General features: G+C 45.3%; 1 protein-coding gene across 2 annotated transcripts in view; it reads right to left on the bottom strand.

Moving 5' to 3' along the window:
• Lrrc1 (leucine rich repeat containing 1) overlaps positions 1–26,338 on the bottom strand; it is a 164,881-nt gene that overhangs the window by 97,447 nt on the left and 41,096 nt on the right. For both annotated transcript variants that reach the window (XM_052187781.1, XM_052187780.1), the window contains exon 2: positions 25,824–25,941. In XM_052187781.1, coding sequence (XP_052043741.1) covers positions 25,824–25,941 — 118 coding nt within the window. The remainder of the gene's footprint in view (positions 1–25,823; positions 25,942–26,338) is intronic.

The following is a 26,338-nucleotide window of genomic DNA, read 5'->3' as shown; positions in this document are numbered from 1 at the left end:
AATAGCAGTTAAGGCCATATGACCAGTTACAGAAATGAGCACTGTAACTGCCAGGAGGGTTCTGTCCTGTTTTGCTAATAACGGTATTTTAGTTGTGTGGGGGATAGCTGTATGATGTAAGTAGAATCATGGCCATTTCTTTTCTCACTCAGAAAGTAAACATGACATAAGGAGATATAATTAGGTATCAAGCTGTCAAGCAGTGACCTGATGATGGCTAATCTTGATTATCAACTTCATTGGGTCTAGAATGAACTAAGAAACATCCCTCAGACAGGTCAGAAAAGGTAGTTCCCGTAAGGATTAAATATGATGGAGGACCTTCTCCAGAGCGAGTGGTGTCTTCAGGCAGCAGCTGAGGAAAAGCAGTGCAGCTTTTGCCTCCTCTCCTACTCATTAGTGCATCTACCCTGCAGCTGCCATCCCTGCCGTCCTTCCCTACCTCAGAACCCGGCTTCTTCAGCCTTCCAACGTGGACTGAAGACCAGTGGATTCCTCAGACTACAACTGCTGAGGCATCCAGTCTTGTGGGCTGAGCTAGCACCAGGTCCTCAGCCTCTCCAGTGTACACCTGGCCATTGCTGGACCATCCAACAATGGCTTACATTATTTGAGCTGGATAGTCCAGCAATCTAACAAACCCCCTTTGTAATAAATGTTTATTCTGCTAGTTCTGTTCCTGTTCCTTGACAAGTACAAAATATCAAACTGGCGGGAGGGATATTTGCCAATTATTACTCTGACAGGGAATAAAGATTCAGAATATACGAAGAACTCAAAATCAAAACATTAAATAACAAAACAACAAATAATCCAACTAAGAAATGGGTTTATAAAAAAAAGCTGAACAGGAAGTTTTCAAATGAAGTTCAAACTTCCAATAAATGCAAGGCTTAATCAACATGCTTAGCCATTAGGGAAAAACACATGAAAACGACTCTTAACCCATCACATCCCATCAAGAAAAGGTACAATTACTGGTGAAGATGGGGTAGAGGGGCCCCTTTACACTACTGACAGGGATATGATGGGCCTAGTCTCTATAATAAACGAGTTGAGCGGTTCCTCCAGACACTAAATATAGAACTACCATAGCACCCAGCTATCTAGTGCTTGAGTATATAGCCAAAGGAATGAAAGTCAGTATACAGTGGAGATGTCTTTCTATATTTACTAAAGGACTTTTCATAACAGCCAAATTAACATCGCCAGCCTAGATGCCTACTGATGCATAAATGGGTGAAGAAAATGTAGTCTATATTCATGCTGCAGATTTATTCTGCCGTAAAGGATAAAATTATGCCATTTCTAGGAAAATGAGTGGAACTAATGATGGCACAAGCAAATTAAGGCGCTATAGCAAAGATGAGTGTCACAGGTGGTCCTTCTTCCATGGGCTTTATGCAAAACAGCATGGAAGAGACAGGGTGCCGACTAAACGTGGCAGCTCAGGGCCCCACTTGGGAGGCTGCAGCTGGGAGAGCGTAAGACTCGGCTACATAGTGAGATCCAGGATATCTGGGAGACATAATGAAGTTCTATCTCAAAGTAATAACAAGAAAGAGTCAAAGGGGAGGAGTGGGAAGTGGAGTGGACAATTAAGGATGTGGAAGAGGGAAAGAAAACAGAGAACAAAAGGTGGATATGGCCAGAGCACATACCTTATGTAGATGCGTGGATATGACCAGAGCACATACCTTATGTACATGCGTGGATATGACCAGAGCACATACCTTATGTACATGCGTGGAAATGGAAGGAAACCCATGACCCTACACAGTTAATAGCTTCTAATTTAAAAGCGGGCAAAGGGAATAAAAAGCCATGAATCTGTCACAGGATTAGCACTGCTGTTTCTGGAACCTAGACAGCTGCAGGACACAGGCCTGCCTTGGCCTGAAAAGTGCCCAGCGGCCTGGGCAGACCACAGCAGTCCCTTCCTGCCACTATTTTAGGTCTGGATGGTCTGTGCACTGTTGGGGAAAAGAGGTGCCTTATAACTGCCTGGTGTTCTATCAAGGAAAATAATTAGGGGGGGGGAGATATACGGCTCAGTACACAGACCGCCATTCTGTAAGACAGACAGCTCAGGAAGAAGGCCACCATTCTGGAAGACAGACAGCTCAGGAAGAAGGCCACCATTCTGGAAGACAGACAGCTCAGGAAGAAGGCCACCATTCTGTAAGACAGACAGCTCAGGAAGAAGGCCGCCATTCTATCTGGGTGTCAGGAACACCTCTGAGGCCTGAAAGGATGGCCAGCATGGATCACATGAATTCCAAAAATTCTGCTCAGTAACAGTATGGAATTCAGGAATCCCGGGATAACAGGCCACAGCAACAGAGTAAGACCAGACAAAGCAACTGACACTAGGTCTGGTTAGAGGAAGGCATGCCTGCTCCAGATTAAACTCTGGGAATACCTAAAGTAGGAGAAGGACTACAGAGCCAAGCCTGACTTCTCTCCACTGCGGGCACAGGCCGATCCTGACCTCTACATCTATGCTCTAAGCTAACAGTTCCAGACAACAATGGTATGGGTGTAACTTAAAAGAGGGCTAAGCACTCCTGTGCTTGGAAACAAAGTTACTGAAAGCTTGGCACTCCCCTGACCTCGTGCTATGGCTTTGCTAAGATAGCATTAGCCAAGTAACTGTTTGGTGACAGTCCATCAGAGGACCTTAGCAAAGCTCAGGAGTAGCAGAGAAGCCACTGGCAGAGGACAAGGTCACGCACGAATGTGAGGTAAGGAAGGGTGACTTTGAGGACAGCACAGACTGACAGTGGAGGGTCTGGAGACAGACTAGAAAGCTCCCTTGACGCTGGCTCAGCCTAACTGTCCACTATTAATTTGCAGCACACAGTTTCCTTGTCTACGACAAGCAGTTACATCTCTGCCTTACAGTTAACAAACACACTGAAGAAGAGTGAGGTCATTAACAAGAATATAAGAGTTTTACTGTTGCTCTAATGATCTGAGAAGCAATAATGACTAAACCCAGAACCAACACATTATTTCCGTATAAAGGTTAGAGACATTTAATATTATATTCTTAGTAAATTAATACTTAGCGTTAATATTTCCATCAACTCATTAAATTACATAACCCCAAACTTCTACTTGCCAATACTATAAAAGTAAGACAAAAAATTTTCTAATCTTACTTTTTATAGTTCATATTAGACATGTCCATTTACAGCCAGGAATAAAAATAACAAAATCTCTCTCAGGCATTTTTCAAGTATCAGATTTTGTTATTTTTATTCCTCTTGTCTCCAAAATGTTAAGATAACCTTTAATTCAGATCCACTGCAAGTTATCATCATCTCTGAGTTTGAACTGCTTTTGACAAGTGGGTTTTAGCTGTCTTGGAAGGAACACACCAAATCCACAGTTTACCAGAAAGACAGTTTCTGTGGCCTGTGTAAGGACACTCACATCAGTGCTGGGCTCTGTCACAGAGCAGGCAGACCACTATTCCGACACTGCTGGCTGGAGGCTGCTCACACAGACAGAGCCTTCACAACAGATACAGCACTTTAGACATGATTTCAAAGGACATGACCTGCCCTTCAGGGACTCTACTTTTAACAAACAGGTTGAGATTCTACTCCACCCCACATCAAAGCAATGTGTAAGCTTAATATATATATAAGTTCCTATAAGAAATAAAGAAGTCACTGAATCCCAACATTATTAAGGTGACGCATCTCCTGATGTTCACAGCACCAATCCACCACTATTTTAGAGATGTCAAGGAAGTTAAGGCTGACCTTTTCCCTCTAAGCATGGGTTTCAGTTCTGGTTTCAGAACTCAGAAGGCTTCCTTTTGTGGAAGACTGTGGACGGCCTACTTCGTCTATGCTGACACATTACACTTGAGTGGATAAAGTAATTGCTCACCGGCTCTTATTCTATGTAACAAATACTGAGCTGGAGGGTAGCAGACCTGTTTAGAGACACAGAAGTATCAAAGAAATGGTCCAAGACCACTCCACTGACATCCGGAAAAGCAGAGCTTTGGGTCAATCCTTCTGTAAGGAAGACACAAAGGTCCCATTGAAGATCTACAGAGCCACATTTGAGGCACTCCAGACACACCGCAGGGGCTACAGCTGACAGGCACATACACGGAGAAACACAAAACACTGTCAGGTTGTCATCTTATACAGAAATGGAGGTGGCTGACGAGTGTGGGGTCAGAGGAAGCCAAGAGTGAGTGAGCCTCCTGCTTTAGGGATGCAGAACAGATGCCAAGAGGGCCATTGGGTGGAAAAGAAAGGAACTGGGGAACAGGCAGGGGTCGAGAGCAGAAAGCATCACTTATAGAGTGTGGCCCACACAGCAACAAAAGAGAGAGGACGAGAGTAGCTGTAAGCTAATTTCTAGGAATAAACTGTTGTCTTTAAAAGTGATGTGAGGAGAAACTAAACCACAAAGGCTGAGGAGCCAGACAGGGAGAGGAAGGAGAAGAATATAAAACAACAGCCAGACTCTAGTCTCCAAAACAGCACACACTTGCTGACTAAACAAGAAAAAAGGGGAGAATAGGGTAAGGGTTTCTCATTGTGATGCTGAATGAATGAATGAATGAATGAATTACAGAGGACTACTGTTTACTTTGAAATGATATCCAGGGCTGGCAAGCTACAATCTGTCTTTTATTAAATTATGGCAAACATTTTTCTTACCAAAATAAGAGATGATAATCCTATGTTGAATGCCAATAGAACAGCAGCAGCAGCAGCAGCAGCAAAAAGCAGCTACACTGCTCATCCGTTTAGCACGCAGCCCACAGACACATAACCTGAATGTAATTTTCGGCATTACGTAAGGCTGTGTACATGAAGTAAGGGGTAGAACCTTCCACATACGGAGTCACACTGGCTCTAGTGGTTCCTAATGTCACATTTCCCATTAGAGACAGCAGCTCACGCACAGACTTTTGTCAGTGTCACTGTCAAGAGAATCGCAGAATGGCTTTGGTGAAGGCAAGCTCACCTGCTCCAGAGCTTTGCACGGCTTATGGAACTGAGCTTTGGGCTTTGGTCTATACACACATAGTCCAATTCCCTAAAGCCAGCGCATCAGTGTAGACCGTACATCTCTAAGGTTCCCTCTTAGATCCTGAGCACCAATATCTAGCTAAGTATTTTGACTTGCATAACAGTTCACTGGTCCATAGTGCATCTAAACCTTCAGATTCCAAGTGCTTCCTTGAGTTCTTAGATGCAGTACTGTCCAGTTCCCAAGACAGTGCACTGAGCTGTCTTTTAGCAGGAGGCAGGGAGTTCCAGGCTACTGCTCCATTTTGATTTTTCCCTATGGTCTTCTTTCTACCTTTCTTCCTATTGGTCCTTGGTGCACATCAAAAAGCCAGCGAAAGGAAAGACATTGGTGAGACGACCTACCTGAACTGTCTGTTTCGCTCTGCCACAGCAGGCTCCCACCACTGTCACTTTCCCACCAAGCCCCTCACTCACACAGGATCCCTCAGAATCATCTCCCATCCTGGCGTGCAGCCACCCACCTCGATCTATGCCAGTGCCCAGGAAACAGGAGCCTCAGTGGCAATTTCACCCTAAGCTTGTTTCTCCAGTCTTCCCGGTGACAGATATGTAAGTACATCTTTATAGTCTATAGAAATAAAGCCGTTTATGAAAAATTACAGTTACACTGAATCTCCATGTCTGAGAACGTGGAGTAGACCGAGCCTTCAACAAGCCTGACAACTGGAAAGAAGGGGGGGGGGGGAAGTCGTTTTGTTTGAGGAAGGTACCAAGGTTCAGAGGAAAGTCACATCAGTGTCTTTAGATTTTTTTCTTTAATTGGAAAATCTAAGTAGCAGAGAGAAACCCTTTTTCTCGGAAGGCAACAGGAATGCAGCCACATAGCAAGGACAGGGGACATGAACACAGAGACTTTAGAAGCTACCTATGTGAGAGAGACAGAAGAGGATCACGGGAGCAGAAGGGAATGGTGCACCGGCAAAGTCTATCAGTGGGGAGCAGCCTGCTGGGATGAGAACCCCCAAGCCACAGGGGAGCAGAAGGAAGATAAGATCCCAGGCCTGAAGGAAATGAGCTGCCACTTCTGAGCAGAGAGAGAGCAGGGAGGGTAGGGGGAAGGCCATGATGGCCCAGCATGGTACATCCTATTATAGAAAAACCATGAATTAAGCCTTGGCTAGAGATGCGATCCAAATTCTACCAGGACCATAACAACCAGCAGTAAAGAGGACAAGGGTGTGCAGGAAGGAAAGGCTGGCAGGCTGTGGTGACATACTGAACACTGTGACTCTGGGGACAGCCAGTACATCATATTGATTCATTTTGAATTATTTACTACTAGAATAAAACAAGGTCCTTGTGTGCCAAACAGGCTGGCTGATTAAGACGGTTTGAATGTTGTGCTGCAGGCTGTCTGACTCAATCCTGTTTAAAAATATCTGGGATTGTCAAACAAGACTAAATATGAATGCGCTCTCCCAGTCTCCCTTTTGCTGTCACAGCTGTTCTTCTGGTAATGAAAGGGAAAAGCTAAAAGCAGAATTTCTTCAAATGCTTCCATTTATCATGGTATCCCAAGCACCACAGACACCCAGGAGGCAGCCAGCCTTGCACACAGAGCCTGGCTCTAGGCATCCATTTCAGTGTACAAGAAGGCCGAGAGGCTTGGGCCTCACGTGGTGCAGGGAAGAAAGCAAGACAGACAAGAGCCCTTCATAAACGTTATTTTGTGTAAGCCTTGTAACAAGTCATGTTACTTGCACTGGGGGGGAAAAAAAAAGGTCACGCTGGGTGTGGCGGCACACCCCTATAATATCAGCATAGGGGAGGCTGGGACAGGAAATTGAGCCCAAGGTCATCTCCGGCTACACTGTGAAATCAAGGCCAGCCTAGGATACAGGGCACACTGTCTCGGAAAAGGTTCCAACTAAGAATTCTGGCAACAAACATCAAAACAGTCATTCCAGCTCAGCCTTTCCTTCCCCCACAGAGTTGGCTGAATCATGTCTGCAGGTACAAGGTCTCGCTTCATAAAGACAATATCAAGTACTGGGCTCCACACGGAATTATGGGAAGGAAAGAAGTGCAGCCATTTGTCACCATCCTTACCTCTCTCCTGAAACCAGTTATGTTTAAATACATATTCATACATCACTTTGATTAAAAGCTATTTATACTTCAAGAAAATAGCAACTATCAAAAGTGGAATGGTTTTATTCATCGGAATCTTCCCTTTTCACTTAAAATTACAGCTCTCTGGAATTATTCTGGGTTAATACGGCTAAAATATAGTCACTTGTATTTATAAATCAAATTCTCTAGAAAATTCTAATGGAGGTATATTTTGATCCAGAAAGTCTTAACTCCACACCCCTACCCCAGCTTCTCCCTTATCTTAGACCATGAAACAAAAATTCTCCCTCTGACTCATCCCTGCAGCGGCCCCACTGCCCACACCCCTGCAGTGGCTCACTCCCCACACCCCTGCAGTGCCCTCCTTCCTCTGACCAGTCTTCTGCTGCCAGTTTCCCTGCTCTCTTTTAAAAGCACCTCCTGCCCTTCCAGTTAGGTCACACCCTACCTCGAGCCGTGTTTGCCTGCCACACCACTATACATACTGACTGTCAGCTGAGAGACTCAATCACAGGCTAAGTGAGTCACTCTTTGGATTACACACACAGAGTAGGTGAAAGTGCACGGCCAAGAGTGGACACAGTTCTATAGAAGGGCAGGGAGAAGCCATTTGGCCTAGATAAACCAGCCAGGATGCCATTCGCAACTGGTTCACTACTTGGATTTTCTAAAGTACACCTCTCATATAGTAAACTGAGTGTTCTTGCAGTGAGGGATTTTCAATCTTCTGGCACAGATGGAACATCAGGGGAGGTAAGGAGAGCTTGAACTACGGCGTCTCAGCCCTAACACCAATCTCTGGGACCACCGCCACCCAAGAAATCAAAAGGGCAGCACTGAGGAGGAGCTGGCCATGAACATGGTGCCTCACAGTTACCCCCCCCACACACACACACACACTTTACTTCCACAGCGAAGTGATGTCCCCCTGTAGGGACAGATTCAACTCCAAAGTCTGTGCTGAAGGTCTGGTTAAACTAACTGCCTGGGATGGAAGATCAGCGTGGGCAAGAAAGCTGTTCTGTAGGTGATCGGAGGTGAGGAGAGGAACGGCGGATGGAGGCTGGAAGGTTGATCTCATACAACCTCTTCTTCCTCAGAGGCTTCGGATCCCTTGGAGCTGGGGGTGCAGGTGCTTGTGAGTCACCCAACATGGGTGCTGGGAATGGAGCTCAGGCCCTGCACAAGAGCTGCTCGCTCGAAACAATGGGACCATCTTTCCAAACCCTAAAATTAATGCTTTCAAGAAGTTCTCTACCTCCAATACACACTGACTTTTTTTTCCCTAAAGCAATCCTTAAAAGATACAGAAGAAAATGGAATACAAGAAAAGCACTCAAAAGAAATTCAAAACATGTTTACATTACTCAAAGGAATACTGTAAAAAGCTTTCAAATTACAAGTTGTCAACTGACAGATGAAAAGATACTCATAAGGGTGTTTAAGTTCCTGAAAAGACATAGCAGAACTCGGGCGCTGAAACTGGCACTGTCTCTTCAAAGCATCCATCATACACACTTGCTGTCCCCCTCACCTCCCTAACTGCTCCTTATGTTGGCACTGGATGAATGTTACGAAATACATGTTGTAAAACTAGTGTTTTCCCTGTAATTTACAAAAAAACAAATTCAAGATCAAGGCTCAGAACAAACCACGTAGCGCATTCCAGCTAAATCACACCCTGAAGATTCGATGTTGTAGCTGGACTGACTTCCATGCCCCTACAACAACCCTCACAGGTACCACAGTCCAAATTTCTGGTGGGGGAGGCAGAAGGTGAGTTCCTTGCTTTTACTGAATGGTAACTGAATCACTGTAACAGATCTTTGATTTTTGAACGGGGCAAAAAATAATGTTCTGTACAAATCGACTATCTCTTATCTGAAATGCCTGAAACCAGAAGTATTTCAGATTTTGGAATTTTCTGGATAACAGACATGTGCATAGATGTTGCCAAGGATCTTAACAGTTTCTGTTACTGCAATAAAACCAAAATGACCATCAGCAACTCGAGGAGAGAAGAGTTTATTTTTTGGTAAGATTCATAGTTCCCATTATTATTATTATTATCTTAGTTCCCATTATGAAGAGAAGTCAAGGCAGGAACCTGGAGGTAGGAACTAAAGCAGAGGCCACAGAGGGAGGCATGCTGCTTGCTAGCTTACTCCTCAGGGCTTGCTCAGCCTGCTTTCTTATAGCGTTCAGAACTACTTGCCCATGGGTGGTTTTGCCCACAGTGAGCTGGGCCCTCCCACTTCAATTGTCAATCAAGAAAATGCCCTATGGGCTTGCCCACAGACTGGTCTGGTGGGGAAATTTTCTCAGTTAAGGTTTCCTCATCCCAATGACTCTAGATATGTGACTCTCAACTGGTAGGTTGACAGCCCCTGGGGGATGTATATCAGATATTCTGCATATCAAACATTTACATTACAATTTATAACAGTAGCAAGACTATAATTAGGATGTAGCAATGAAATAATTTTATGGCTGGGGGTCGCCACAAAATAAACTACATTAAAAGGTCACAGTATTAGGAAAGTTGAGAACCATTGCTCTAGCTTGTGCCAAGTTGAAATTAAATTATCCAGCACAACAGATGAAAATCCCTATAGCCAAACTTCACTTGGGTACTCAATGTTTCTGACTGTAGAATATTTCAAATTTCAAATTTTCAAAATAGGGACATGTAATCTATCCATATGCAAACTATTGCAGATTTAGATGAAGACCAGAAAGGTCAGACTGTAGCATCCTTTTGGCCTAAATACTACTTTAGCATCTGGACCCAATCAAGAACTGCCCAGGTTCTGGTGACTAGCTCCCAATTTAAATTTAAAGTTTTTGGATTTTAAATACAAACTTTGGTCATCTGGCTTCAGAAATTCTGACTTGGCTGAGATGGAAATATGGGATTTTAGCAAGGATTCTACGTAGGTGGCCTCAGAGCACATCTGCAGAAACAACTGCTCCGAGTGAAGGAAGACAGACCACAATCCAGAGTTAACATTTCTAGAAAGAATCCTAGCTGCCGTCACCACCCTTGAAGCCAGCGTGCTCTCTCTGGCTGATGACAGCGAGGGACTTCTGAGTCACCGCCCTTGGGGGTATTTTTCTTGTCTTTCAAACCTGCAAGCGTGACCCTACCGAGGCGGCCTGCACATTCCCTGAGCACACACAGTATCGTGTCCACTCCTGGTCATCGGAGCTCTTCCTCTGCTGCGTGTGACCATAGCCCGTGCCTGACACTGTGCAGAGCAGCAGTGAGTTTCTTGGCTCTGGAACTTAATGTAGAAGTCTCGGTGCCCTTTAGAACAACCTAGAGAGAACTATAAATATCAGCTTATAATTTCACAGATGTGCAATCACCGTGTTTCCACATGTTCTCTGCCACTCACCTACCAGTTCCCAAGTTTATAGCTTAAACTTCCTATAGTTTATACAACGCGGGCTGCATACAAAGAAAAGCCACCTTCCTAGCATCATCTATACAATAAGCAGGCCTATAATAAAAAAGACAAGTATGATGTTCTCTGCTGTGTATCTCTAGAAACACAGCTGAGGGGATAAAAATGGCGGCACAAACGGCAAAGCTCAGTCTGCTCAGCCTGCTCATTTGTCCAATCAGACTGGGAGTTGACGCTTATGCTGAACCACGTGGCAACAATTAAGAAGGAGTGATATTTGCCCACTATGATCTCAGCAGTCCAGACAGTCATGAGTGGATAGAGCCAGGCATGGTGCATGCTCACACCTGTAGCCAGCTATCTGGAGGGTTTGGAGAGGAGAGCCTCTTGAATCCAAGAGTCAGGTCCAGCTTGAGCAGTATCAGAAGATTTCTCTCTTGGGAAAAATAATAAATAAAAGTAACCACATACAGTAGGATACTCAATAGACAACCTGAGTCACCATAGAGGAAGTTTCCTCCGTTGGCATTTTATAACGACCACACTGCTTTTCTAATTCTGAAGGAGAAAAAAATCCCAAGTGAAATAAACCTGCAATCACTGCATGATGAATGCAGTTAAAAGGCTCAGAAGGGAACATCTGCCTGGGACCCTCAAGCCGTAACACGGACTAAGAGGCCTAAAATGATAGTACCTGGTCCCACACACAGCCAGCGTTTAGACTCCAGAAAGACAACACTGACTGGCTGGTTACACGCTCCTTTCCTACTAGGTCTACCTCTCTACAGCAATGGCCATGCCTGAACAACACACCCTCACATCACACAACACCCAGCCACATGCGGGATGAAAGTGGAGTGCCGGGAAATTCCTCCATCCATTATATCTGCAGCAGCTGTCCAAGACACGCCCGCCATTGTCAGCAACCCCATCCCTCAGTACCGCTGACCCTCAGCAAACAGTAGTCACTGCTGTTTCCTCTGGGAAATGGAGACTGCTAATGCATCTCCAGTTTTCCTCTGATCTCTCAAACCTCGTGAAAGGTATATGACAGCACTACACAGCCTGATGGTTCCCTTTGGCTATCGCAGGGGACCTCTGACAAACGCCTGGAAGTTCAGTGCACACTTTCTGCCCATGCCCTCGCACTCTATACTCAGTGCCTCCTGGGGTGCCCACCCGCCTGGGTTAGCTTTCTCAGCCCCCCCCCTTTTTTAACCTTTTCCTTCCTGGTTTACTTTTCTGGGCGCTTTTTCAGCAGCCCTTTAAAGACAGAGCAACCCAGGGTTCTGTCCTTCCGCGGGCTATGCATAATGGATCCATCTATGTCAACAGACAACAGCCTAATCTGCAAAGTGTCTTTTCTACACTGCACCTCTGTGAACCACTGTCCACTCTTCTGTCTGACCTTTCCTACAGTGGCAGTCAGCACTGCTGGCCAATCCTCCACTGAGTTCTTCCAGAGCCCACCCCAAGTTCTTTCTCTTTGATGAAGATGTTCTTCCTGCTCTTATGCCCCTCCAGTACCTGTAGCTCCTCCCCAGAATGGTTTCATTCATACCGGAACTTCAGACCACAATAAAGATGGAGGCCTCTCAGCCTTTAATCTCTTCCTCCAAAGCATCCTTTAAATCTCATACCCTCATATTCAGCTGCCATTGGAACCTCTCCACTGACAAAGTCACCTCACCCTCACATGCCCAGAAAGAGGATTCATCCTTTCACTGCCTCCCGTCTCTCAGGGTGATGGGTTAGGGTCATCTCAGGCATGAACTGTCATTTACCACCACAGAAGCACTCCATCTTGCAGGCTTGCAGCGAGCTGCTCTCAGGTCTGGTCCATTTAGTCTGGCTTCCCTCACAGATGCCTGGCCTCCTGCATCCAGCCTGTCCTTACATAACTTCAAGCCTCCTGCTAGGTCCAGGGAGCTAAGCACACCGCTCCTCTACTGCACCACCCTCCCCAGCTACCGAGAGCTTTCAGGAGCATGTTCCAGGGCTTCAGCCTTCCGGATCTTGTGGCTGTCTTCCTCTCTAGTATAATTTTTCATTGGCTCCAATAATGTATTTCATTTCCCCCAAATTTCCATATCATCTCAAGCCTTCTAATCTAAATCTAATCACGGTTTTATGAGCACAGATGAGAATACTTACTTGTCTCCACCAACTACCTGTTCCCCAGAGCTTAACTGTGACCGTTCCCAGGAAGCTGTCCCCGGCCTTTCTTGCTTGACGAACTCAAGAGCCGCTGTTCATCTTTACCCCACTGCCCTTGGCTTGACTAGAAAGCCTGGTCCTTAAGGCTTTGCAACACCATTACATCAAAGTTGAAAGCAAAGTCAAATACTTGAAGGCATCAACCATTAGTGTGCAAGGCCCTGTCAACGGGCACTCTGCAAACAACACATGGTGGGGAAACAGAGAACCAGTAGCCTCACAGCACTTTTGAAAGTCTCACATTTATCCCCAGTCTGTCCCTGCCCATGTATCCCCATACGCCTTTGTGACATCGTGGCCACAGCGTGAGTGTGTCTCCCGGACAGGTCCCAGCAAGGGTGAGATCTGAAGCCAGCAGACTTCAATGCTCAAGGGCCATCGTTTTCTGCTCAGCCCGGCTGGCGCTTACATTACACTCTTCTGAAACTTATCTTTGTGTGTGTGTGTGTGTGTGTGTGTGTGTGCCACATTGCAGCAGCCTGAGCTTTCACATCTACAGCTTTCCCGTTACAGGTCTGTTCAAATTCAGAAAGGTAAAGTAATTGAGTTACACTGATTAACCTGAATAAGTACCCATGTTGCCATCAGAAATGCTCACAACCCATATTAATAAAAGCAGTATATGCACATCTACTGATGAATGATGCCAATTTTTGTGAAACAGGTAATAAAAAGGGAAATACAAAAATGTCAGTGATAATTATTTCTGGCTAAAAAACATAAGTTTCATACCGAGGAAGCAAAACTGTAATTTTAGAACTAGAACACCTAGGCCAGTTCTACGCCTAAATCGCACAACTGAAGTTGGCTTTTAGCCCAAGCTCAGCATTAGCATCTCTAGAGGGGAGACTTGAGGCAACGCCAGGGAGGTGTTCTGAGGACTGAGTGAGAAAATGCATATGAAGGACTCCACCTCACACTGGCACACAATCCACAGCAGTAATCCTGCCAACACAGAGCATCTACACAGCTGTCATTCTGCTTACAGATCTGATCCCTGAGGCCTACTGCTATTCTCCTTAGTACTCTTAAAAAGCTCAAACTAAAACAGTGGTGACCCTCCCAGTTCACTGTGCTGACCTGCTCAGGGATGGGCTCCTCCTGTCCCTTTCTGGGTTAAGAAGCAAGGAAGCCCGTGGACTGTTACTCTGAGTCACACAGAAAACTTCAGCGAGGAAAAGTCAGTGTGCCTGGAGCAGAGCGCTGCCCAGATGCCACCGACGAGCTGAGCTGTGGCAGTGCTGTGGCAGTGAGCTCAGAGCCCAGAAAAAGTTTACAGCAAGCAAGTGACCCTGAGAAACGATGCCATCCCGACCTCTCACTGCCCAGGACCTACGTCAGGAATCCCAACTTCCCCAGCAGTACTCAGTGAACAGCCACACCCTTGGAAAAGCGCACAGGGGTGGAGGGGGGAATTGAGCTAGTCAGCAACCACCCGATCTCACAAAGTCAGAGGGGAAAGCCACACCTGCTTCTGAGGGACACTCGGGGACACTCGCTGCCCGCTAATGGCTTTGTTTTTTCCTTTGAAGGTACAAAGCACGTGTGTTCTGAGCCCCCTTCTTGGCTCTCTACTAGAAATATACCCATCTCTTGCCACAAGAGCACTGCGCTACCTCAGAACTATTGTGTTGTGTCTTTCTTCACTGGAGGGTAGCCTGTTACTGGCCTCTAGATGGTCACAGACAACATGGTGTTCCCTAGATGGGTCCTAATAGCCGAAGGGATTGAATCAAGTGGAGCCTTTGGGAAGGGAACAAGTTCTGAAGAGAGTTTACTCCTTATAAAAGAGGCTCCAGCCAGTTCCCTTGTCCATTCTGCCACCAAGGGACGTGGCGTGAAGGTGCCATCCTCAAAGCAGCCGGTAGCACGTCCTCACCACACACCCCGCATCTGCTCCGTCCTGAACTTCCCAGCCTCTGAATTACAAACACCAAACTTCCTGTAGTGTGGAAACTATGCAGTCTAAGGCAATTTGCTACAGAAGCGTGAACAAAGTAAGAAACTACCTTCTGGAAAACCAAAAAGGGCAAGTGTTTCTGTCTTCAATTCAGAGACGGACAACCAGAAATTGACAACCTCACATCTCTAAAACAAAAACAAACAAACAACAAAAACAAACAAACAAACAAAAAAAAACTTGGAACAGACTATTAGCCTTGGCTTTATTATCTTCAATCACACAACAATGAAGAGTACCACTCTTTCAATGGTGCAGTGTTTCGGTTCCACCACTAATAAGGAGTAATTTGGGGCATGTGGTAATATCTTTGAACCTCAGTTTCCTTACCCATCCTGAAACAATGGTACCCCCAAGTCACAGGATGGAGGTGAAGGTAAGATACAAAGGGCAAGCCTGTGACAGTGCGTGGCATTTGTCACATCTGTCACTCCTTCAGCTGCGCCTCAGCCGGGTCCTCGCCCGACTCCTGAATTCTGACCCTCAGCGCTAACTCAGACTTTCGCATCCAAAGGCAAGTGGGCAGCATTAACTACAGCGCGCACTGCTATGGTCCTCCACGCAAGGTGCTGCCCTGAGCACTCCGTACAGCCTCTTCACTAATCTAATGCCTAAAGTCTTCACTTCACAGACAAGCAAACACTTGGAAAGGCCAATGCAATTTGTTAAGTAACAAAATCTGGCTCCAAACCCTTTAATGACCTTACACTGCTTAAAACAAGTGCTTCAAGGATTGCCCGAAGCAAAACACCAACTTTTAAACTCTATCTTTAAGTTAGGATTCAAGTTTTGAGTTAGAAATCTCACTTAATAGCACAATGCCATCTACTAACTATCGGTGGCCACCAATGATGCTGAGCTGACTCCAGCTGTATGTCCTTTCTGCACTACTCTGTTCTATTCTGTTCTGGGGTGCGTGGATGGGTATTTCCTACAAATGCGGGGCTCACTGCTGGAAGGCAGTTATCATAACCACAGGATCATGTGCATGTGACTGTCTGCATGGTGTTTGCTAGGTGTGAGTAAGTTTATGCATTAACTTGACCACAGCGCGGTGTGCCAAACCAAACTTTCTCCCTGGGTGTGTGTATGTGTGTATGAGGATGTTTCCAGTGAGATAAACACTTAAACAGACACAGCTGATGAAGCCAGCCACTCCCCCAGCTTCAGAATCAGACAGGAATTTCAACAGTGCACTTCCTGGAACTCCAGTTTCCCCAGAGTGGAGAACATGGATTTGTGAGTGTTCCAGACTCCGTGAGGTGGTCCACACACACTGCCCTCCCCCTCCTCTTCTTGGTGTTCTCTCTCTGGCACAAAATGATACTGTTTCAGCATGTTAAAAACCAGGTTTGCAAATGATCTTGTGCTGTACCAGGAGCCAGGGGTCCCTCTTTCTCTTCCAGCTATCTGCCATTTCCCAGTTCCTTTCTGCCAAGAAGCCCAAACACGTCTCCCGTAAGGACCCGGGAGACCTTGGTTGACAGCGGGATACCACAAGGAAAAGCCCAGATCTGGGAAGCCCTGTGGTGCAGAAGCCCTCAGCATCGACATCCTATAATATCCTTCACTCGCTACACTGTACATTTGGCAGTAAATAAAACTGTCCCATTCTGCTGAAACACTAAGGGTTTTTTAAAGTAATGTCTACAGCAACTAGTGAGAATTTACTACCGTAACCTGGCAAAGTTCCCTGTAACACACCAGTCAGTTATCTGTGCAAGTTTAGATCTTATTTACTATTCCCATGACCTTATGAATATTAAAACTGTCAGTGGAAAGCTAATAGGTAAGCACTAATATATTTACATTTTAATGATATCACTGGCTCTAAAAAAAATCTACCTCAATATTGCAAATCTATTCATAAGAAGCAAGTGAGAGACAAGGCTGAGAAAGCCACTTGTTCACTGTACAGCGAGACTGCCTGGGCCACGGGAGACCCTGCTCCAATCAAACCAAGAAAGAAAACAAGCAACTCTGCAACGAATCTGTAAGAATTGTTAAAGCAAATAGTTATTGACAATAAAAAGAAAAATAGAGTTAAAAAATCAGTGAATTAAAAAAATAATTATTAAAGCCTACCAGATTTCAACACCAACCAAACCACAACAGCTTTCCCTATTCTGTGTACTGACATATTGGCATCTTACTGACTCCAGCTACTGAAGGGTTGGGTACTATGAGATCTTAGCATTTAATACACGCTGTACAACGGTCATTTAAGTGTAATATTTCATCTGTAGCACCTGTGGGTTTCCTCTATAAGTGGCAGATGAACTTAACATTGAACTTTGTACTTTAAGTATTCAATATAAATAAATAAATAAATAAATAAATAAATAAATAAATAAATAAATAAATAAGGAAGGGAGTAAGGATGAGTCAGTCAGAGAAGTCCTCTTCATGTCACCAGCATTTATGCTTTAAAAAAAAAGGGAAAGGAAAACCAGGTACAGAGAGACACCCTATGTAATCCTAGTGTGGGGAGGCAGAACCAAGGACATCTCTGGAGATCACTCTCTGTTTGGTACATCCTAATTAGTGAGCGTCAGGATCAGTGAGAACCCCTTCCTCAGAAAACAAGACGGAGAGCAGCTGAGGGAGCTATCCACCATTAACCTCTCACATGCACGCGCACACATATGCGCATGCATACCCTTCCCCACAAACACTTATAAACAGAAACCAAAGTCAAGAGCTGCAGCTAACTAAAAGCATTTTTAATGCACCAGAGCCCACGGCTGCTTTGTTTTTCAGAAGGGACCCGTGGTGGCTTTCATCACTGGCTTTGAGCAGCTGTGTTAACTAGACCGAAGAGAGCTTATTTGGGACTCACACCAGTAACTGAAAATCAAACCATCACTACATATAACCACCGAGTCACAGTTCTTAGCAATGCCTCTCATTCCCAGACTTTCTCTCTAAGATCCCTTGTCCCTTTCCTGGAGCTGTCTTTCTAGCTTGACAATGGTATGGCATGTGGCTTAGACCATCCGTGACGAGGGACCATCTAGCATTCAGCTGCGCCGAGGCTCAGCACCTCAGCACTGCTAGCCTCAAGCCAGAGCATGGCAAAGGCGACCTCAGCACCTTGTGAAGCAAGCATGAGCACTCATGCCAGGCACGGTCAGGGCTGTGAGCAATAACGCCACTAGCTACAGAAACGCTCTGCGTCGGGAAGAAGCCACCACCCTATGGTGGCTATGACTGTATTCCAGGAGAAAGCACTGTGATTAGTTTTGCAACATGCAACAGCCTGCTGGATGTAAACCCACAGTATTGTGGGGGTAAGCAACTCTGCATGTAAAGACTGAGGGATGGGGCAAGGTGGGGTTGGGGGGGAGAGGGAATAGAGATGGAAAAAGGGGGAGAGGAAAAGAAAGATGAAAAAATGGAGAAATCCTCTAAAGAACCTGTAAATAAGGAACTTGTACATATACATACACACACACACACACATATATATATACATATATATACATATACACATATACTCAGATACTGTTTTCAATTATTATGGACTTGCTAATTAAAAAAAGAAAAACAGACATAAATATACTACTATTCAGTATAATTTTGCTGATTATGGACAGGAGCCACATTAGGAAAAGACGACTTTTCACAATTTCCATGTTCTGATATAACATGGGGAAGTTAGGTACCCTAGGAAGATCCTTCTAGACAGGGACAAAAAAGACTGAATCAACCAAAAAGTATAAACTATACTCATCAAAAGAGATCTGAAGCTTAGCCCTCTCTCCAGCCCTGGAACATGACTGTCTCACAGACACCCCATTGCTTTCTACAGTCACTCTAAAAATCACCTTTTAGAAGTGCAGTTGTGGTTTGAACAAGAACGGCCTGATAGGTTGATATATTACTGGAGTGTTTGGGTCTCAGAAGGTGGACTATTTAGGAAGGATTAGGAGGTGTGGCCTTGCTGGAGGAGGTATGCCACCAAGGGTGGGCTTTGGTGTTTCAAACGCCCATGGCACGCCCAGTCTCTGCCTGCTGCCTGGGAATCAGGACGCGAGCTCTCGGCTACCGTTACAGCACCAGGCGTGCCTGCCTCTGCACCTAAGCAGGGGCCCATTAAATGCTTTCTTTATATGTTGCCTTGGTCAGAGTATCTCTTCACAGCAACAGAACATTGACTAAGTACTTTGCTTTCTTGCTAGTACAAAGCAACCCTATTTTTTTTTCTATATTAACTCACAAAAAGGTACAAACTAAGGTAGAAAAGGCACCTGAAAAGAGGCAGAAATTCTTGTAACTCCCAGGGCAGGCCCTAAGCTGAGTGCTGTCTAGCGGCCCAGCATGAGCCAAGTTTCCTTTTGCTGGTGTCTCTCAAGTGACCACGACAAGCAATCTCTCCTGGTCCTGCCAAGCAATGCGCTAAGCACAGTGTTAATCTTGGGCCTGAGTCAGGCAGCCAGAAAGACAAGAGCAATGGCTTCTTTCCAGCCTGTCTGAAGAGTGTGTGGGTAACAGCAGACTTGTGCAGCTCTGCTGGTGTGGATGTATGGAATTAGCCAGCAAGAAACCAAATGAGAGCAGTGTGGAACTGAGGAGGAGGACAGACAGACAGACAGACAGACACTCTAGATTTGTCCTATCAGAGAGATCTTTTCTCAGGACAGACTCTGAAGCAGGCACAAGATCACTTCAGCAGGTCTCCAGCCTGGTTATAAGTCACACCAAAGAAGCCAAAAGCTGCAGACCACAGGCATTGCCCAGCACTTCCTGCTTGGACAGAAGGAACTACCCTAAGCCCAAGCCCTGGGAGACATGGGAAGACTGGTTCTGCTCCCCATGCAGGGCAGCCATGGTGTTATTACTTATGCTGAAAAGACCCGGTGGATAAGTGCTTGTTAACTCAGGTTTGCTAACTATTCACTCACGAGCTGGGGTTTTCCTTAGAGTAAGCCTGAGCCTTCTTTGGCTCAGTATGCAATACTACCCAGCATTCCTTCCACCTGGCCATCCCCACCACCACTCCCTGTGGTCTTTATTATTCTTTTAAATTGCCCTTTTTAATCTCAATAGTTATTTCCCAAAAGAGCCTAGTGTTTTAAATAACAGACGCAAAGCTGCTTTCACCATCCGAAATGAACATCACATAAATAGAATATGTGTTATAAGGTGTACTGGCTGGTTGTGTGTGTCAACTTGACACAGGCTGGAGTTATCACAGAGAAAGGAGCTTCAGTTGGGGAAGTGCCTCCATGAGATCCAACTGTGAGGCATTTCCTCAATTAGTGATCAGGTGGGGAGGGCCCCTTGTGGGTGGTACTACCTTTGGGCTGGTGTTCTTGGGTTCTATAAGAGAGCAGGCTGAGCAAGCCAGGGGAAGCAAACCAGTAAGAAACATCCCTCCATGGCCTCTGCATCAGCTCCTGCTTCCTGACCTGCTTTAGTTCCAGGCCTGACTTCCTTTAGTTATGAACTGCAACGTGGAAGTGTAAGCTCAATAAACCCTTTCCTCCCCAACTTGCTTCTTGGTCATGATGTTTGTGCAGGAATAGAAACCCTGACTAAGACAAATTGGTACTAGCATAGTGTAGTATTCCTGTGACAACCTGACCATGTTTTGGGGAGGATTGTGGAAAGATTTTGGAACTTTGAGCTAGAAAAGCCATTAGAATATTAAGAGCTCTGTGGAAAGTTCTGTAGGAGCTTGGAAGACAATGTTAAGAACAGTGCAGAAGATGGAGGCCTGGCTTGTGAAATTTCAGAGGGAAGATTAAAGACTCTTAAAGGGGCCATGTTTTGATTGTGAAGATTCTGTGATTTTGGTTAGCTGGGGCTGAAGAATCAGCTGTGAGTAACAAGATACCAGAACCACTAAAGCAATCCTTTGCGTTACTGGGACTATTGATGCTGGTTAGCTGGAGCTAAGAAATTAGCGGTGATTAAGAAGAGACCAGCATCACTGAAATGAAATCTTCTTGGAAGTGTTTTCTGAGAGCACAGAGAGTGTGTTCTAGAGATAGCCACAGTTGTATTTTGTGCTGTGGCTGGACTTGGTACTGTGTAAGAGTCACCCAGATGGTACCGGTTTTGAAGGCATGAAGGGGTCATGAAGAGCAGCAGCTGAGGTTCTTGGCACAGTGAGAGGCCACGGAAGGCCATTGGTGAAGGTTCAGCCTCAGTTGTAATTGATGGCCCAGGACTTGAAGAGGTCATGCATAGGAGCAGAGGCTTGTCACCATGAAGAGAGCCTATAAGAGGCTATTTATTGGTGAAGCCTAATTACAGTGGAAGATAGCAATGTTTTGGAGATGCCAGTACCATGCGATGACCACCAAGAACAGCAGCAGCAGTGGAGTACAGCCAGCTGGAGCCTAGACAAGCTGTGTGCTATAAAGGGCAGAGCTGGAGAAGTGACCAACGCCCTTGGAGGAGCCCGGAAGATTGTGAGTTGGATCCCAGACATTGAACCATTGGAGTTTGAGTTTTGCTTTTGGTTGTGACTATGCCCTGGTATGTTTCCCTCTTGAAGGAAGAAAGTATTTTAGTGGAGCCCACAGTTAAAAGACTTTGAATTTTAAAAGTCTTTGAATTTTAAAGATATTGGACATTTTAAGGTGATTGAACTTTTAATATGTAAAGACTGTGGAACTCTTAAAGTAATTTAGATCTTGGGGATGAATAAGAAAGTAAGGGTTGAGGCTTAATAGTGATGTGTTTGTGGGTCAAGTTGACAAGGGGTCAATTGTACTGCCTAGTTTTGTGTGTCAACTTGACACAGGCTGGAGTTATCACAGAGAAAGGAGCTTCAGCATGATGTTTGTGCAGGAATAGAAACCCTGACTAAGACATAAGGTCTTATACATAGCAACTCACAGATAGAACTGGAAAATGGATAGTGCTCTCACCATGATTCAATAGTAAGCACTGGTTTTCGCTTCACCAATAACGACCTTTAGCAATGCCAGTGGTCTAGGCCTCATACTGCAGGGAAAACTAAATTAAGAGGAGAATGATACGCAATGGCTGAAGCCAAATTAGTGTCAACTACAAAACTCAATCTACCAACACGCTGATTCACGATACATTAGTAAAGTCTGCCCCGGATCCTTGGATATCAAATCATTTGATGGGTCGATTATATGACCAGAGCCATTTCCCTAGGACAGCTAAGAACAGGTGGACACAGGAAACTGATATAAAGTTCCAGTATCGAGCTACAGGCACTGAACTACAGAAAATGCCTTACACTTGCACTGTTTGTAGTAAGTCTGTACAGTTTTGTATAATATTTTAACACCATACACAGATATCAACTCCATGTGCGATATTCCAGCCATTCTTTTATCCATATTCAAAGAAAACATGCATCTTTTTCTCTTGGTATATTTTGATCCTTCCTATTTGACATGAAACTTGGTGGTCACTTGTTTCAGACAAAGGCCTCATTCCATCCCTCCATAGCCCAGCAGAGCCAAGGGCCAATCCAAAGCAGTTCTGGCACTGATGACAGAGCCAGGACTCTGGCCCAAGGTCCTCAGCCAGCAATTCTGGGAGTAGCCTCCACTCCATATCCCCATCAAAAAAAGGAGGGAGGGAGGGAGCCTCACAGCCCAGGATGGCTGTGAGCATTGCCCTCACCTCATAATCCTTCGAAAACAATCTTACAGACTTTCTTAGAGAGAAACACAAAACTTCTCTTTTGCCTTTCATATAAGCAAGGAAAAGAATCCAAGTGAATGTGAGCTTAAATCAGCCCTAGCATATGGTCCTGGACCAGGAATCTCTTGATGGTTACCCATCTTACAAGCAGAGGTGCAGGGTTGTCTGAGGCAGAGAAAGAAGTTAGGCTCACAACCATGTAAGACTTCTGAATGAAGTCTGGGCAAGTCTGAGTGCTGACTTCTAAAATATTGCTACTGTCTTTGGTAGAGCAGCAGGCTTAGCAGTCCCTGGGAGGGTCAGGTGTCCCTGGGAGGGTCAGCAGTCCCTGGGAGGGTCAGGTGTCCCTGGGAGGATCAGCAGTCCCTGGGAGGATTAGTAGCCCCTGGGAACCAAAGCACAAGTCTCACTTGGCCACTTCAGACCCACCACTTCAGAATCTTCAATTTAACAAAACTGTCAGGTTGTCACTGCGGGTTCAAGAGCAACAGGCAGCAATCCACTGGCCGTGTGGTCTGGCCCCAGCACCTTGCCTTCTTCCGTCACGGTCAAAGCTCTGCTTTTTTAGAAACACAGGAACTGTCATGCCACTGAAAGCCCTATCAAGAAGGGGCCAGCCCTGGTGGGCAGGGAACTCAAGACAATCCAGCTTCTGTCCTCAGCAGGCAGCTCCAATTAGTGCAACAGAAAAGCAGAGACTCGCCAGACCTCAGACAACGGCCCCAGCTCCTCAGCGGCCCCGAGTACACAGAGTTAGGTTCTCACACCGCCTCTCACAGGCTGCAGGCTTTGTGACCTTTATTTATCTACTCGGTTGCCTTGGAAATTTATATTGATGCCATTTTATCTGCCAAAAAAATAATTGTAAATAAAAGGAAAAGAGAGAGGAAGCACATTGAGACCTGCCCATCTGGAAACAGCCTGAGACCCTGCTCCTGTTAGTTATAAAGTTTGTTCTGTCCTGTCAGTCTGGCAGGGCTGTTCCCTGAACCCACCCATGCTCCACGCTGCATTCTTCCTAAGTACATGGCGGTTCCCGCCCCTATCCCATGAACCTGCGTCCCCCACCCCAAATTACCACACTCCCTAGCCAGTCAGATAATGAAAGCAAGGCTCTTTGAGGAGAGTTTAGGGCCCTCAGCATTTCTCAAACAGCCTCAGGGAACTTGGAAAAAAAAATGCTGGGTCCTTCATAAGGCCCCAAGCCTGGAAGAAGGCATGGCTCGAATTCGAAATCTCAGCAGTTCAAAGTAAGTATCCCTGGGGCAGGAAACGGTACACCCTGTCACGGACTTCAGGGGTGCTTAGCTTCGTATGTCAAGATGCTGGAGGTTAAAAAGAGGGCATGGAAGAGGCATGTAGTTCTGCCTCCTGGCTACAAGCGCTGCCCTGAGAACTGTGGGGCCAGGAAGCAACCAGCCACGGCCGCCCTCCCATCGCTGCCAACACAGATCTGACCCTTGCTCCTCCCTGTACTTCCTGGCCCCTAGCAATTTCTCCTTTCTAACTCCAATTTCAAAGATGCGCTTTATTTCCTCAGACTTTGTGATTTCAATTTTGAGTTGGCTGCTGCTGCTTTGCAAAATTAACAGGCAGCTTTCTAGCTTTTTTTTTTTTAAAGTAACTCAGATGACTGCTAAGACGAGAAGTCATTTCTATCTTATAGGTACTTCCTGGATGTACTTCCAACCAGGTCAGGTCCCCCTGGGTAGAAAAAGTCTGCTCAGGACCAGAAATCCTCAGGGAGGGAAGAGTCACCTCATGTGACTTGTTCTCATCTCCTAGGACAGCCACCTTGTAGCTTATATCTGATGGTTGGTATAAAAAGGTAAGCTTGAAGAACCACTCTTCCCGTAGCAAGGAAGTCACTGACAAATGGATACCACAGCAGGAACAGAGGCAGAGAAAGTACCCGGGCATGGGCCATAAAAGTTCCTGGTGGGGGGGAAATACCACAAGGTGGTCCTGAGAGAGCGGGCTAGTGGAGAGGGAAGGACACAGCAGCGAGGACAGAGGTAGCAAGAGGGGGGTGGGGATGGCTATGAACCCCAAGTGGGATCAACTGTAGCTGCTGGAACGTCCGCTCTGCGCCAGCCTAGGTGGAAACCCCACTTTACTGGAGCTATCTTTGGTTCTGTGATGTATAAGCCAGTCTAAAGCAAGACTTTTTCTCCCCAGTACTTTCAAAGTAAGAAATGGTTTTCACGAAAGATAAAGGACCCAAGTCAATGACCTAGCACAGCCAAAAAGCAACTCCCGACTAACAGGATGGAATGTGCGAGCCATGTAAGAGGTGTTTAAAAAGGAGGGATCCTCCTCCTTCGCTACTATAACAACGATCCACTCCTAGTGTGGTTCTCGGGCCTAGAGTGTCTGGAAGACAGAGACTGAACTACAACTCACAGACTGTTTTTGGTTTGGTTTGGTTTGGTTTTGCTTTTTCAGGAAAAAAAAAAAAAGAATGTGTCATAAAAGGGAACTGAAACAGCTCTTCTTCATAGAACTAATTCTAGCTATATTGTGCCCTAGCCTGAGGGAATCACACGGGTCCTTATAAGACTGAATCCCACCCCTAGAGAGGACCACAGCAGGAGCTGCTGTTCCACTCACTCTGCTGTAAGCAGCAGGGGGGTGGGAGGGTGAGGATCTGGAAAGGACGCCAACCAGACTGCACTTCGACATGAGAGGCGCTTGGATCTCCCTTGTACAATGTTTAATAACAGGAAAAGGTAGAACAGTGAAACCTGAACTCACAAGCCAGCCGATAAATGCAGGACAAAACCATCAGCTCTTGATTAAAAGAGCAGAAGACAGCTCACAGCCCCTCGCTCTGCTGGGTGGGCACTCTAAACTCTAATCGGGAGAGGGCACCCTTTCTCTGGGGCACAGCTTCTCGATACAGTATCCAAGCCCCGACCAGCAGCCAGTTCATGCCAGGTTCAGCAGAAGGAGTCAGTGCTGGTCACAGTCACCCAGAATTCTAGGTCTCAGGAGGCCGACACAACAGATCGCCACAGGTTCGAGGCCTGATAGAGCCGCATACTAAGACCTCTCCTCATAAACCAAACCGTACTGAGCAAGGTAAGTCACATGGTCTCCAGCCAACTTGAGGAGTAAAGACTGATGCTACTTTTCAAAGTTACAAAAACAGTGTTGGTAAATATTAGAAGTTGACCATTTAAAGTGTTATTAGCCAAGCCTAGTGAGACATGGCTGGGATCTTCGTACTTAAGGGGCCGAGGTAGGAGGATTGCAAGTTCAAGGGCAGCCTAGGCTACAAAGAAAAACCTTGTCTCAAAACCATAAAATTTAAATCTCATTAATGTCCATATACAAAAACGTATCCTTTCCCATAGCTAGAAAAAGTAACTCTAATAACCTTTATACACTCATTGTCATTAATCATGCCCCTAGCATCAAAAAAGACACAAGGACAACCTAAGTGGGATGATGCCTTCTTACCATTCCGAGACACGTCGAGTTCCACCAGCTGCATGAAGTTTGCTATTTCTGGAGGGAGCCGCTGAATTTCATTATCACTGAGTCCAAGCTTTCGTAATTTGACTAGCTGGAAAAATTGCTGAAAGAGAAAATGGTTTAACATGGGTTTCATACATTTTTTGCATGGCTCTTCGAGCTAACAGAACATTTCAGTTTATGTTTTAAGATTAATGAAGACTATGGCAATGTCAAATTCTTGGTCTGAATAGTAAACTGATCATATGAAATATCTTTATATACAAATATAAAATATAAATATATCTTTATATACAATGAACCTCTCAGGACATACAATTTTTATGAATTTGTCTCCATTTATAAGAATTTAAAAATAAAAATGTTTAAAAAAATGAACAAGCAACTTCATGAAAATAGATTGCCACATCTACTTATCAAAACTAATATTATAAATCATTAATATAATATTAATTATAATATTAAAACATATTTTAGAAGAATTTTAATTAAAACTTTCT

Source organism: Apodemus sylvaticus, chromosome 7 (genome assembly GCF_947179515.1).
Source record: "Apodemus sylvaticus chromosome 7, mApoSyl1.1, whole genome shotgun sequence".
NCBI lineage: Eukaryota > Metazoa > Chordata > Mammalia > Rodentia > Muridae > Apodemus > Apodemus sylvaticus.
This window is presented reverse-complemented; position numbering and strand designations above follow the sequence as displayed.